Genomic DNA, 14,838 nt, shown 5'->3' on the forward strand with positions numbered 1-14,838 from the left:
GGTGAGGTCTGATCCTTCCCTCTATGAAGGGCTACCACTCTATGCAAGCCCATTGGGCCTCCTGGCACATTCTGCCAAAACCTGACATAAGCAGCAGCCACCAAATGTGCCAGGTAGCATCAGGGGCTTGTGCTGGGTGGCAGAGCCTGATCCTTCTTCCTATGAAGCTGGCTCAGCTGGGTGGGGAGGGGAAACCTCCCTCCAGGGCCCAGCCTCCCCCAGTTGGGAAGATTCCAGCTTAGGGGGCCAAGACTGGGATGGGGGGGGGCTTCATTCACTCCTCCCCTGTGCGTCAGTGATTCATGCCAGCCCAGCTGCACAGTGGAGCAGAATCACCCCCCACAGCTAGGCAGACCAGGGCTGGGGAGGATCCTAGGCTGGTCAAGGGAAACCCCCAGAGGCTGGAGCTCTTCCCACATGGGCAGAAGTGAGCTTGAGGGCTGGTCAGGAGGGGGAACTCCTTTCCCACTTTCCCCCAAGTAGTTCTGTGAGGGCCTATCCTGGGAGGGGGGAGGAGAACAACCATCACAGGCAAGGGCTAGAGAGCTCTGTTCTGCCAACCCTTCCCCCTGCCACTGTCCTGCAGAGCTGGCAGGCACAAGCAGGACCAGAGTGGGAGGAAGAGGCATTGCTGGCTCAGCTCTGTGACAGCTGTGAGGCAGGGTTGGTCCTGGCTCAGATGGAGCAAACAGCACAGCCAGAGTTAGACTGCCTTCCCTGCAAAAGAGGTTAGCAGGGGTGGGGGGGCAATATATCTTGGGATGCTGGGGGACTGGGACATAAACTGAGTCAGGAGGGGATCTGGGACACAAGTTTCACAGACTGGTTTAACCTAAATCAGTTAAGTCTGATACTATATTCATCCAGGTTTATCTTAAACTGGGTTTGGCCATTTTGAAACTGATTAATGTGTGCTGAACTTCTGTTCTGTTGCAGGTTTAAACCCGTTTCTGATCACTTTTACCAGTTTATGTACAACTTCTGTCCCTAGCCTAAGACTAAAATGCAGGACACAAACATCATTCCATAAGGGTTACCCATTTGTTAAGTTTGCTTGGCACAGCACTGACTTTTTACTTACAAATGACAAAACCCATTTGTACACACCAAATACAATGAACATCAGTTACAAGTCACAGTGTGTATACTCACATTTACTAAAACTTAAAGATTATTCCAGCAATGGTTGAATGTAATTGTATCACTGTCTTTCAAAGAAACAAAATATACAAGAAAAAATAAAAACACCAGTTATCAAAGGCTACTTTTTCACTTTCTGTAATTAAAACAATGCAATCCAAAATTTAGTTTACAGTAATATACAGATGGTTCTGCTAAGAAGTTACAAACAGATTTTGATTATGCAATGTACTGTTCAACTACTCTTGTAATTACACATCCAGATAGTTAATAAACCTAGGGTCAAAATTAGTTACGGTTGAGGGCATAATTGGGAGCGAGAAGATGAAAAGAAAACTTTTAAGTGCATAAGTTAGAAGTCAACACATAATTAAGCCTGCCTGGCATCATCCATAACATACATATCACATTTTCTTTAGAAATCAGATTGCTTTTTGACAGATGTTTGTTTTGTTCACCTTATCCAACTCCACACCTTACTTACACTGCCCAACCTGCTTGTATAACTGTTACATGAGCAATCTCCACTGCACAGGTCACTGGACTTAATTTTGTAAATCCAAAGTTGAACTGTATGCGAGAGAGAGCAGAATACAAACCTAGAACACTATCAAAACAGTATATTCTGTAATCTCAAACTCACCTTCTACAAATCCATTCATAGCGTCTGACAAAACAGGCTGCAGCCTATGAAAGCTTAGTTAGTTTTTGAGGTGCTACTTTGCCCTGCCTTCAGCCTGCCTTTAGACTAGGGGAGGGCAAATATGGCCTGTGGGCTGGATCTGGTCTGCAGAGAGACTTAGACTGGTCCTTGGTGGGTCCCTTGGTCCTGCCTGGCCCAGGCTCTGTCTGGTCCATGGTATGTCCTGCCACCCCCAGGCACACAGTGTGGCTGAGGTGGCTTCAAAGCTGGAATGCATTTTTAGGTAGTTCAGGCAGCAGAGGCTCTTTCCATGTGCTGGTGCTGCTGGACTAAGCCCTGAGGTATTCGCAGGGACCCATGCTCACAGCCCCACCCCCGCCTTGCCCCGCTCCTACTCTGGACTCACCCAGACCAGAGTGGAAGAGGTCTGGCCCAGCCAAAATCTATGTGCACAGCCCCAACCTTGGCCCACTCTACACCTGCTCCAGACTGTCTGCCCATGCTGAGCAGCATTCTGCTCAGAGCCAGGCCCTTCCTGCTGCAGCTGTCTGGAGCCCACGTGCCATCTGCCCTGCGGCAACTATATGCTGTTGTCACTCCTGCCTCTGGGCCATCAGCAGGGCAGTGGTGGCATTGGAGAGGAGCCACAGGGCAGCTCAGGCATGGGCTCTGGGCAGCTGCAGCCAGAAGGGCCTGGCAGTGGTGCGGGGGAGGCGGCCACTTTTCACCTGTGCCCAGCAGCAGCTTCTCACAGCCACCCCCACTGCTGTTGCTGCTCAGTGTGGGCAGGCAACCTGGAGCAGGTATGGGGCAGGTCAGGGTTGGGGCTGTAAGTGCGGGTTTCAGCCAAGGCAAGTCCAGAGTGGGCACGGGGTGGGTGCTGAGCTGCTGCTGGGTGCTGGTGGAAGTGACAAAGAGGAGCCACAGGGCATGTGGGCTCTGGGCTGTTGCAGGGCAGGGGAGGAAGTGCTGACTAGCCTGTGACAGCTCCCCAGAACTGCAGGTCTAAATAACTTCCTGTACCTGCTTTGGACTATGTGGCTAACTCTTTCTACATATGATTTGTTAGCAAAATTGGTTACTGTTATCATTACTAAGTATCTTAACCACTTTATTTGCCTTTTGTTTATTAACGTAAAATTTGTTCATTTTAGAATGTCTTATGAAATTAGGAGAGGGAGAGGCATGGATTTTACTAAGCCCCACACCTTGATAATATAGTCACTTTACTTCTGATTGAAATCACAAACTTCAAACTCATTTTGGGTAACTACTGATTGATTACACCAAAAATCAAAATAAAAACTGCAGAAAACCTAAGCATCTTAAGGTCAAGAGAATCCTCCTTTCAGCTAGTGCCATTTGATAGCCCTTGTAAGGTGTAATCATGATGATATATGATTACATGGGAACAGTTCATCAAAAAGTTACTTTTATTCTATGATCACTGCTAGGAAAGCAAAATTTAAGTCACTGCAGCAGTTCTGGGTGCTGAAAACTAACTGCAAGTTTTAGACTAGCATGTATCAACACAAACAAGCGTTCACTGTTGGCTATATTATTGTATGTAAAAATCAGTTTATGCTTTCTTCAAAATGTGTTAAAAAACACCAGCTCCTGGGAACTGCTAAAATAATGCCACGATTGGGATTTACCAGATGTACATAGCAGGATGCGCAATGTTTGGTTTAGGGTATAAAACTCCTCAGATCCCAACTGTTTGATTGCTGGGGCCAAACTGGGATGTTGGGCCATCTCTAGTTAGACCTTGCAGACTACTGTGACCTGGACCCTAGGACTGCCCCCATGTCCAATCCCAGTGCTCATCTGAGTGCTGAGACCAGGCACAAGGCAGCCCAATTCCCACTGGGGATTAGGCTGGGGATAGCCCTAGGACCTGGGTCTGTCCAGGGCCACTACTGACAATCAGCTTAAGATAGATCTGGGGCTGCCAACATGCGCTTGACTGGACCCATGGTAATACAGGGCCCATGTTAACAATCAATGATTTTTGGCATCTGCTGGTGCAGTCCTAGGTCTGGAACACGTACCACACACTCATTTCATTTAACGTGGGGGAAATAAGCCCTTTGTCTCCGATTCGAGTACAAGTGGGGAGGACAATGATTACAGCTGCGACCCTGGCCCCAAACCTGAACTTGGATGTGGAGACAGTCACTGCCCCCCCTTCTCCCTGGCTCTGCCCCACGTCCTCTGCTACTAGAAAGCAAAGAATACAACAATTTTTCAGACTTCCTGTAAGATCAGCTCTGCACTCTTGAGATAAAATATAATTTTAACTCTGTGAAAAAGTCTTTACAAATTTTCTCTGTCAATAACTTTAGCTTAAAGTTAACCAGTTCACATATACAGAAATGTTCTTTATTTGCTCTACCTAAAAACTGATTCTAAGACCAAGTCCCTTTTTTGGTTTGCGCTTTTTTGATGATTTGCAAATCCAGAAATAATCCAAATCTTTCCGCCAAATTTTTACTGTCTCTACAATGATGAGGGGAATAATTTAAAATCTCATTTTAGTCAGTAAAGTTAGAGTCATATAGCTTAATATATAATAAGCAGCAGGTGTATTAAAAGGAAGGGGACACTTTTTACACAGTAATTTTCTGACTATAACTGAATATAACTGCAATTCTACATCTAGGAACAACATTATGTGTCCACTTTCTGCTACATGCAAAAAAGGGCAGTCATTAGAACAATTAAAAAAATTCTGATCGTCCTAGTTTCATAGTTTCTAAGGCTGGAAGGGACCTGAACAGATTATCAAGTCCAACCCCCTGCCCTGGGCAGGGACGAGTGCTGGGATCATAATACTCCAGCCAGATATCTATCCAACCTCTTGAAGACCTCCAAGGTAGGGGAGAGCACCACCTCCCTTGGGAGCCCATTCCAGAGCCTGGCAGCCCTAACAGTAAAGTATGTCTCCTGATATCAAGGCAGAAACTTCTCTCAATCAATTTGTGGCTGTTATTCCTTGTTATCCCAGGTGGTGCCTGGGGGAACAGAGTCTCACCTATTTTCTGCTGGTCCCCTCTGGTGAGTTTACAGACGGCCAGCAGGCTGAGGCCACCAGATCCTTCTGGTCTCATCCTCAGCCTGTTAAAACATGAAGTCATTCAGGTACAGTCCAAACCCACATGTCCCATGTGTTTCTTGCAGCAGGGCCCGAGGTGATGGGGCTGAGAGCTGGGCCTTAGCCTAGTCACTCAGTACAGACATAGCATAATCATCATGCTATTTATTAAAAGAAGATACTAAATTATGGGTCATCGTTAAGAAAAAGTTATGTTTCTGGGAGTGTGTAGAGGCAGAATATTTTTTACAAAGAGTAAAGATATGCTTACACACCACAACAGTGCCAAGTAGAGATACTCAAGCTAGCTTGTTTAGAGCTAACTTGGGTATCAAAGGCATTATAGCTACATTAACATAGTAGTCTGATTAGGGTAAAATGCATTACTTCTATTGCGGCTATACTGCTTCCAGTATCAGAACAAGTTTGTTTAAAGCTTGCTCAGATACTTCTATATGACACTATGTTGTGTAATAAACCCAAGCCCTTAGAAAGCACAGGAGAAGGAAGTCACTGGTAATAAATTAATAAATATGGGAAATAGGATATACGTTGTATGTTATTGGAGCAAATCAACTATATATGACTGTGTGGCTGAATTAGTTCTCCCTTATTTCAGGGTCACTAGTTATTAAATTTCATGATTCAACCACGTAGCAAGGTCCTGTTCTTTTGGGTTTGTCAGCTGAAATGCTGAAAGAGGCATGATCCTGTACTTGTAGCTACACTGCCAGAAGTAAGGAACATACAGTATGAAGCTGTCCGCTATTTCAGAAAGACCATTACCTTAATTTGGAGAATAAAAGGCCTAAAAATTATATCTGAATTTTGAAAAATGAGAGATCTGTGAATTAACATAACAGAATGGGAATAGTGGTAATGGGCTACCTTTGTATCTATACAGTTATATAAATATATAGACATACATAGAGATATCTCTGTCTATATATTCTATATCTAGATAGATAGATAGATAGACAGACATTCATTTAGTTGAGAGGGCAATTTGGCTTCATATCTTTGTGTTTTGATTGAAACATACCAAGTGTAAAATGTCCTGTTAAAATTAAAAGGTAGTAAAAAATCCTTTAGAGCGCATTTCTCTAATACATTTTATTTCCAAGTAGAATCATTTAGTTTAACATACTGCAACCATAACAGGAAAGTATCAGAGTAGGTAAGAGTAAGTATCCCACCTTCGCCCCCCCGGCAGGATTTTATTAGCTGAACATATCTTTGTATCAAGAACATTTTTATAATTTGTTAATTCATGAAGAATACATATTCAGCATATGTGAAATAAAACAACTGTGAAGAAAGCGACTATATCAGAATTTTCCTGACTTACTACTGAGGTCTATATTACAAAACAGATTATATAAAAAGGTAGAAACCTTGCAAAAATACTTTTATATTCATTTTTTAAAATTATTTTATGGAAAGTCCTAATCTGAAGGCTGAGTCTTTTTTAAAGAAAACATGCATGAATAAATATATTTTATTGTTTGTTAAACTGCAACCCTTGAAATAAATATATACTACTGTAATTTATTTAAAAAAAATTGTGTTAGACACTTTTTTTCCCTTGTCATTTTTCCTAGCTTACATATTATCAAAATGCTTAAAGCAGGTGTGAGTTCTGGTAAAGGTCAGAATAACAAGCATCTTGTTTGATATTTGATTATCACATGTTCTGTTAATAAAATAATGTTCTCATAAACAATAAATGACATTTTATGCACCTATTGCATTTTTACGTTAATGAATGTACTTTTACATTAGACGACATAAATTCTTATTAAGACAAGCATTTACTAGTTGTAGTGAATTATTAATAGAGAATGTCTTACAAAAATAAAACATTCTGCTTGGGGAACAGCAACAGCAATATAGCTGAAAACAAGGAAGTTAAAAAAAAATCTTCTCTGCTTCGACATGTTTTGCTAAAAGTCTCTTGACACAAATAAAAGGATCCTCCCCAGCATATGGAGGAGTTGCTATGCCCTTCCAGGGATGGTCTGTAGCTATGTTCACCTCAGGCACGCCAAGGAGAGGTGAATTGTCAAATGTAATTTCAATCATTGTGTGGTTTGGTTGAAGCAGATTAGTTGTATGCAATCATGATAGATAGTTTATCCCAGCCCCAAACTGCCGCTTGGGAAATCTTGCACGCAAACGAACAGAAACTCAGTCATTATTAGTGTCAAAAAGGTATAGAGAGGCAAAATTTGGTTGGCAGCCAGGGAAGATGAATCAAGGCGAAAAAGTGACCAATTGCATGTTCAAAATAGAAATTGATAGGCATGCTGCAGTTTGGAGAGATTTTAAAAACTAGAAAGTGTCATATATTATTAATTATTCAATGATTAATATTTGAAAAAATGTTTCCATGGAAAAAATTTGATTTTTAAATTCAGTGTAAATTACATGCATAAATCCTAATGTTTAAATCTTGTTTACAAGCTTTATTTTGTAAGTACTAAAATATAAATGGATATTAAAAATCATTTCTATAGGTATAAGATTATATATATTTCTCATTAAGTAAAATATGGAAGTAAATGTTCATTGATTTTTAAATAATTTTTAGAAATTAAATGACTATTTTTATTGCTGAATTATTTCTGTGCAAAGAACTCAGCAGAAATAGGGTAAGGTTAAATATTACAATACACAGGTCATATGCATCATCTTTAAAAAGCCAGCTAAATTTCATCAAGATAATGATAAAATACACCTGTGAGAGTTATCACAAGCCCTGGTCCTCACAATACAAAAAATTACCAAAAAGATAAATGTCCTCAAGTTTCATTGCCTGAAGTGATATGCTCTGACAAATCTAACAGCTCTTTCTGTGTCATTCCTAATGCACTTGTCACTCAGTATTATCCATCCTCATTAATGACAATGGGAAAGTTTATCTTGGGAACACGTTTTAAATCATCCACTTTTTACAATGGGACCATGAAATCTCTTACAAAACATGAGGCGGGAACTACTTTGACAACAAAACCCCTTCCTGGCAGCTTTACTCTTAATTCCTGTTCAAGGAATAATGTGTTTATTATAAAACCATACAGAACAATATATTAAACGAAATTTGAAACAAGAATAGTAAGTGTGATTTTCAAGTTCTCAAGTATTTTTACATTTTTATTAGGCTCAAAACATGAAGTCTTATCAGCATACCTTTATGAATATGTATATTTTAAAAAAGAAATAAACAAACATGCATATGAAGTGTTAAACTCTTCCTGATGGTTCAGAAATGCAGCTACAACATGAAACATTTGCTTTCAATTAAAACAAACAATAAACAAAAACAATAAAATGCACCACTAGTCTTCACCAGCTAATTAGCATAAGTATTGTGATTCTCCATTTCTTATTGAAAATGTTAAAATCTAACAGATGAATTGTGGTTCAATTCAAACTGTACAGTACCTGTTCATATTTTTAAGGTATACCTCTGCAACCCATCTACATTTGAAACTTAATCATACTTGTCATTTTTCATATACCTCCTTTAATATGTAATGTATGCCTTTAATTGACAGCTCCAGAAAATAGTTCTCATTTGCTGGGATAACATATACTTTGCAGAAGATGCTCTGCACCTTCTTCATCATATTTAGAAATTGTAATGTGGAAATTGGAACATTAGTCCACCTTTCTAACGCATCTTGTGGGAAATGACAATATTCATTGTATCACTGGTTTTCAAACTTTTTAGGCTTGAGGCACTTATTAGTAAGCATGACACCCCTCAGAAAATGCCAGGTCTTGGTTTTCACTTGCTTTTTGACTGCAGATAAATGAAAGAACAAGTCTTCTGTTGCAGAGAACTCAGAAAGACCACAACAGGTCAGGGATGTAGGTTGTAGCCGTGTTGGTCTAAGGACATAGGCACACAAGGTTCTTTAGGTTAATCTGATATCTTTTATTAGACCAACTAAGTAGTTGGAGAACAATATTTAAGCAAGCTTTCAGGTTCAAAAACCCTTTGTCTGGCTAAGGAAGTTTCAGCAGTTGATGTGTACTCTTCCTGGATGGAATGAAAAGTAAAAAAGCCAGAGGCTGGGCTGGTATGCATACAAGACAGGCAGTCAGTGAAAATGTAAATTGAGGAGTCAATGGGTGAGAGACAGGCTGGGTGTGGGGGAGAAGGGGGATGAATAGTGGAGAAGTACCTGCAAAGTCAGCTGTCAGGCAGGTTATAATGTGTTATAAATCCAATGTCTATATTTAGTCCATGGTTTTTAGTATCCAGGAGGTTGATGAAGTGGAGTTCATAGGCTCGTCTCTGGGAAGTGTTTTGTAAGTTTCCTTTGAGGATCAGGATTGAGAGATTGGAGAGAGAGTGGTTTCCTTGTCAGAAATGTGCCCCCACAGGTAATTGGGTATTCCTGTCTTTGATGGATTTCTGGTGTGTGTTCATTCTGGTGCGCAGTTGTTGTTTGGTCTCACCTATATATTTTCGATTTGGGCATTTGGTGCATTGGATGAGATATGTTACATTTCTGGAGGTGCAGCTGTAAGATCCAGGAATGCTGATGGCTCTGTTGTGGGGTATAGTGATTGTGGCAGTGGTGGAGATGTGTTGGCATTTCTTGTCATGGCATTGTCTGGATCCATTTGGTGTATTCTGGGTCTGAAGAAGTTTTCTTCTGGTGATGAGGTTGGTGAGGTTCGGTGCTTGTTTGAAAGCTAGGATGGGTAGCTCTGTGAAGATCTCTTTAAGAATAGGGTCTCTTTCTAGTATGGGTTGCAATTGTTTGAGGATTTTCCATACGGGTTCGAGGGAGTTGGCTCTTTCAAATGTGTGATCTATGTCTCTGGAGGAGTGTCCTTGTTGGGTGAAAGCCTTTTTAAGATTGGTGAGGTGGCAATCCCAGGTGTTCTCTTCAGTGCACATTTGGTGGTATCTGAGGGCTTGGCTGTATATCACAGCTTTTTTGGTGTTTTTAGGGTGATTGCTGGTTCTGTGCAGATATGTATGTTGGTCTGTGGGTTTCTTGTATAACGTGGTCTGTAATTTATCATTCTGGATACTGATCATCGTGTCTAAAAAGGAGATGTTGGTGCTGGAGTATTCAAGAGATAGTTAATACTGACAAGTGCAGGGCACTGCGCCTAGGAAGAAAGAACTAGCAACATACCTACAGGCCGGGGAACTCCGTTCTCATCAGCACAGATGCAGAAAAGGATCTTGGAGTCATTAGAGACTCCAAGATGAACATGGGCTGCCAATGTGGGGACACAGTCAGGAAGGCTAATTGCACCTTGTCATGCATCTACACATGTCCAAGGAGGTGATTCTCCCTCTCTATGCAACACTGATCAAACTGCAGTCGGAGGACTACTTCCAGTTCTGGGCGCTGCACTTCAGGAGGAATGTGGACAACATGGAGAGGGTCCAGAGGAGGGCCACTGGCATGATCAGAGGTCAGCAGGGCAGGCCCTATGAGGAGAGGCTATTAGACCTGAACCTATTCAGCCTCCACAAGAGAAGGCTGATAGGGGATCTGATGGCCGCCCATAAACTTGCCAGGGGAGACCAGCAGGCAATGGGAGAGTCCCTGTTCCCCCAAGCGCTACTGGGAGTAACAAGGAATAACAGCCATAAGTTGACTGAGAGTAGATTCAGGCTAGATATTAGAAGGCACTACTTCACAGCCAGGGTGGCTAGGATCTAGAACCAGCTTCCAAGGGAAGTGGTGCTAGCTCCTACTCTGGGGGTCTTCAAAAGGAGGCTAGATAGACACCTTGCTGGGGTTGTTTGACCCCTGCATTCTTTCCTGCCCATGGCAGGGGGTCGGACTTGATCTGCTCAGGTCCCTTCCGACCCTACCAACTATGCGCAACTAACTATGCACTATAGTTGGATGGAGGAATCGTGATTGTTGAATTTCTGATGGAACTCAATCAGAGATCAACAGGTCAGAACACTTTTAACATTAAAGATATCTCTGTGTTCATCTTGTGAATCACATTTGCACACCTAACAGTGCTAACAATGCATGATTTCAAGGCACCCCAGGAAACCATGGCACCCTGTTTAGGAATTATTGGTCTAGCAAAGCACAAATTAAAACATTTCACTTTCTATTATGTCTTGCATTATCCTCCCTTCCATTAATAATGGTCTTTTATGAGCATACACACTATTTCAAAACACAAAAATTAAAAACAACAGAATTAGACAAATACTTAAGATCAGTTTTTCAGACACATATGCCCTGACATGAACACACACAACTTCAGGTTCCAACATGCAGAACAACGTGCATCTATAAATTCAGGGTGCAAATAGGCATTGACATTTGAGTGTACAAAAACAAGAAGTCACATTCTATATAAGCCAATATACAAATGTAAAGAACAACAACGATGATGATTATTGTTATAGGTCTGTGGTTTTCAGTCTTTTAGACTCAAAGCACACCTTGTTAGATTAAAGGTACCCCTTGGAAAATGTCAGCACTTAATTTTCACTCATTTTTTGACTACTACTATTAAAAATAATAGAGCAATTATTCTGTTGCAAAGAACTCAGAAACACCACAACAGATCAGGTGACATGACACCTTGGTTGAGAATCACTGTTACAGATAATTAGAATGACAATACCTTTTAAAGCACATGACCAGTAAAATGGAAAGATGCCAACGCATCTGCTACAACTAAATTCTTTATATAACTCATATATTTAAAAAATATCCTTTCAACCACAGAGTACACTTCTGCACTCATACTTACTATAAAATTGGGTTAATGCAGTACCTTTAATCTGTTCCTGTTGGCCCCTTCACAGTTAGAATGCTATTTTCATGTCTGGCAAGGGGAATATATAGGCCCAAGACCAGCTGGCCAACTGAGAACTATGCTCTCTTTGCAGCCTGTATAACTGCAGCTGGCCAACTGAGAACTATGCTCTCTTTGCAGCCTGTATAACTGATTGCCCCATAAGTTCTCAAGAAAGGTTTCTCTTATTGCCATGAGCCATGTAGAATGCAGAAGACCATGCTGCTTCTTTTTCCTACGGATCTTGCAAAAATGACAATTTTTCTTTTTCCAAAGGATTTTATTGATTTGTTAATGTGGTAATATTAATTATCTTCTTAACAAAAAAGGTTTTATTAAAAGAATGATATATCAAATGACCTTTCATTCATTTAATGAGCAATATGAGAAATACATACTAGTCATTAGTGAAAATGAATGATTATCCCATTCATAATATGCTATTAAAATATAAAACAAATTTATAAAGCACATAGCTTAATCAGGACACAAAAACAAACAGATCAAGTTTAAATTTAATGTCATTTAACTTGACTGAATTCTTTACATGTTTTATGGATATTAGAGTTCACATTGTATACATTTTAAAAATAGATACATATTTTAATGATACATAAAAATTAAAGTGATTAAACAAAAATACAATTTAAGCAAAATGTATTAAAAGACTATTTACATTGACTAATGCCCCTTTATTTGAGCAAAATGTGAATTCCATTAACTAACCAGCTCTTCACAGTATCAGGAATCTGTTCTTAGTTACTTACTAAAAATCGCTGCACACATTTAATATTTATGTTGCCTGCCTTTCTTTCCATTTTTAAAAAGAATTAAAGGAGTAGCTAAAACAACTGTGCCAATAACACTATGGGAATGTTATTTTTAGTTTAGACAATGATGCAGACAAAGCAGAAACAGCCTGTGGCTATCTGTGGCTCTGCTGAAAAGGACATCTAAATTTAAACATTTAATTCTCTTATTAATTCCTTATTCTAACAGTAATATAAAGCATTAAGAAACAATTATATCAATTTGTCTTAACACATATTCATCCTAATGCTAATAAATACTGGGATAGGTTGACTCTCAGGTTACAACCTAGCAGAAGCTTGTATAACTCATATTACATAGCCTGTAGTGGCAGAGGGCCAGCTGAAAAGGACTGGAGCAGTGTAAGAGCCCTACCCAGCATCACACCAAAAGGTCAGAAGTGCTGCCTAGTAATAGGATTGGAGTGTTGTAGTGATTTCTACCAACAATAACGTTGGTCCAATACAAGATACCACCCCCCCAAAAAAAAATCTGTCTCAAGTATTGGCTTGGAAATATATTTAGGGTAGCTGAAGATGTTGATTGTATACTCCCAGGGGATCTTACATAGGTATGGCTGCATTATAGCACAACTGTGACTAAATCTTTAAGTTGCCTTTTTATTTAGGAAGTCAAAGGTGCACATCTTTTTTCTCTACCTTGGGGAAAATTTCAGTGTCCACACCCCGATAAGCAGTGAAAATTCAGAAAAAACAACTGTGTACCTCTCTAGGCTAACAAGATAAAAATGAGTATACACAATTGTCTAGAATGCCCGTGTAATACCAGAATTGAAAATTCAAAAACAGTTTTAAACCCTATTTTAAGTAATGATAGCCCTATATACTCATTCCTCCCCCCACCAGGCAAACAACTGTGCAACTTTAAAGAATTCATGGTAAAGGAGTGCCAAAGTTAAGGTTTATTACATAACCCAAACCTTTTCTCATGTGCTTAGCCACATGTTGACCTAAAAACACCTGCAAGTCCAACTATTTATAGGTGTCTTAGGTCAGGTAAATCAAAACCACTAGTAATTGCTAAAAATTTTGGCTTACAGCTATGAAGTATTACTTACATGTTCTAGAGTTCCTCACTCAATGTGCTGTCCTCAAGCAGATGGGTTTGTGGTTACTCTGACAGCATTGAATTTTAGGCTAATATTACCTAAGATTTAGACAGATATACCAAGGGTATACTGGTCACACTGGTCATGCAGTTTCTAGTAAAAGCAGTGTGTAATTTTTGGTTGTCTATTTAAGGACTGGGTGCCAAGCAAAGCATAACAAATCCTATTGATAGATCTTTAGTTAATATTAAACTTCAAATCACTTAACCAGTGATATTTATAAATTGCCATTAAAACACATATAGCTAACCAAAATTAGGCACCCTCCTTCCCTTCCCCCCCCAGGTATGAAATGGGTCAGAAACAAACAGTAGTAAGCCAGACTTGAAGTTTATAGGTTTACTTATTCCCTAGCCGCTGGAGTCTTCAACCATTTTGCTTAAGGATGGATCAGCTGCTTATATACAAAACCTAGGCAATAATTTTTTGCCCAAATCCCAGAAGGCAATTCATTTTTATATTGAACCTTACTTTTTGGTAGGTAGGACATAATATTTCTACATTGTGTTAGTAAAACATTTTTATTTTAAAAATAGTACTCAATATCTTTTATTTTCTGTACTGCAGTCATATTGTTAGCTGCTGCTGCTGCTGCTTTTTTTATTTGTTGTGATTCTAAGTCTCACAAGCTTAAAAGACTACCCTTTATAGGAGATCTCTAAGAAACATTGATGTGTTCCCAAAGGAAGTGATATTGACAATTCAGTAGGGACAATTTTCCTTCTAAGTCAGTGAAATAAAACACCAACAGTGTTAAGGAGCACTGTGCTAGGAGAGATGAAATTTAAATTAAATGTAAAACTGAGGTCTTCTAATCACTCATGGACTTTCAAGGACTAAACTTTTTCACAAGAAGAAAGATAGTCATCTCTAGATGGTCAAACTCTAATTTGGGTAATTAAATTTTAGCTAGCTAAACTGTGGCTCAAGTTTCAGTTTGATTACATATTCTTCACTATCTAACTTAAACTATTATTGCTCTGCTGTTGTGTTCTGTTACTCAGACTAGGGACAAAAGTTACACATGAACCAGTTTAAGTGATCAGAAACTGGTTTACACCTGTAACAGAACAGAAATTCAGTACACATAAACTGCTTTCAAAATGGCTGAAACTGGTTTAAGATAAACCTGGTTGAATATAATATCAGACTTAACTGATTTAGGTCAGCTCAGTTTAAGGAACTTCTGTCCCAGATCCCTTCCTGGTTTAAGTTAAC

General features: G+C 39.7%; 1 protein-coding gene across 3 annotated transcripts in view; it reads right to left on the reverse strand.

The window, feature by feature from the left end:
• The window catches only part of ELP4 (elongator acetyltransferase complex subunit 4), a 251,079-nt gene that overhangs the window by 101,000 nt on the left and 135,241 nt on the right, over window positions 1–14,838 (reverse strand). The window contains exon 10 of one of the 3 annotated variants that reach the window (XM_019552042.1): window positions 1,143–1,208. The exons of the other annotated variants lie outside the window; for them this stretch is intronic. Coding sequence (XP_019407587.1) covers window positions 1,158–1,208 — 51 coding nt within the window. The 3' untranslated portion in view covers window positions 1,143–1,157. Of the gene's footprint in view, window positions 1–1,142; window positions 1,209–14,838 lie in introns of those variants that run through there. 3 annotated transcript variants of the gene reach the window in all.

Source organism: Crocodylus porosus, unplaced genomic scaffold (genome assembly GCF_001723895.1).
Source record: "Crocodylus porosus isolate Cpor-Errol unplaced genomic scaffold, CroPor_comp1, whole genome shotgun sequence".
Taxonomy (NCBI): domain Eukaryota; kingdom Metazoa; phylum Chordata; order Crocodylia; family Crocodylidae; genus Crocodylus; species Crocodylus porosus.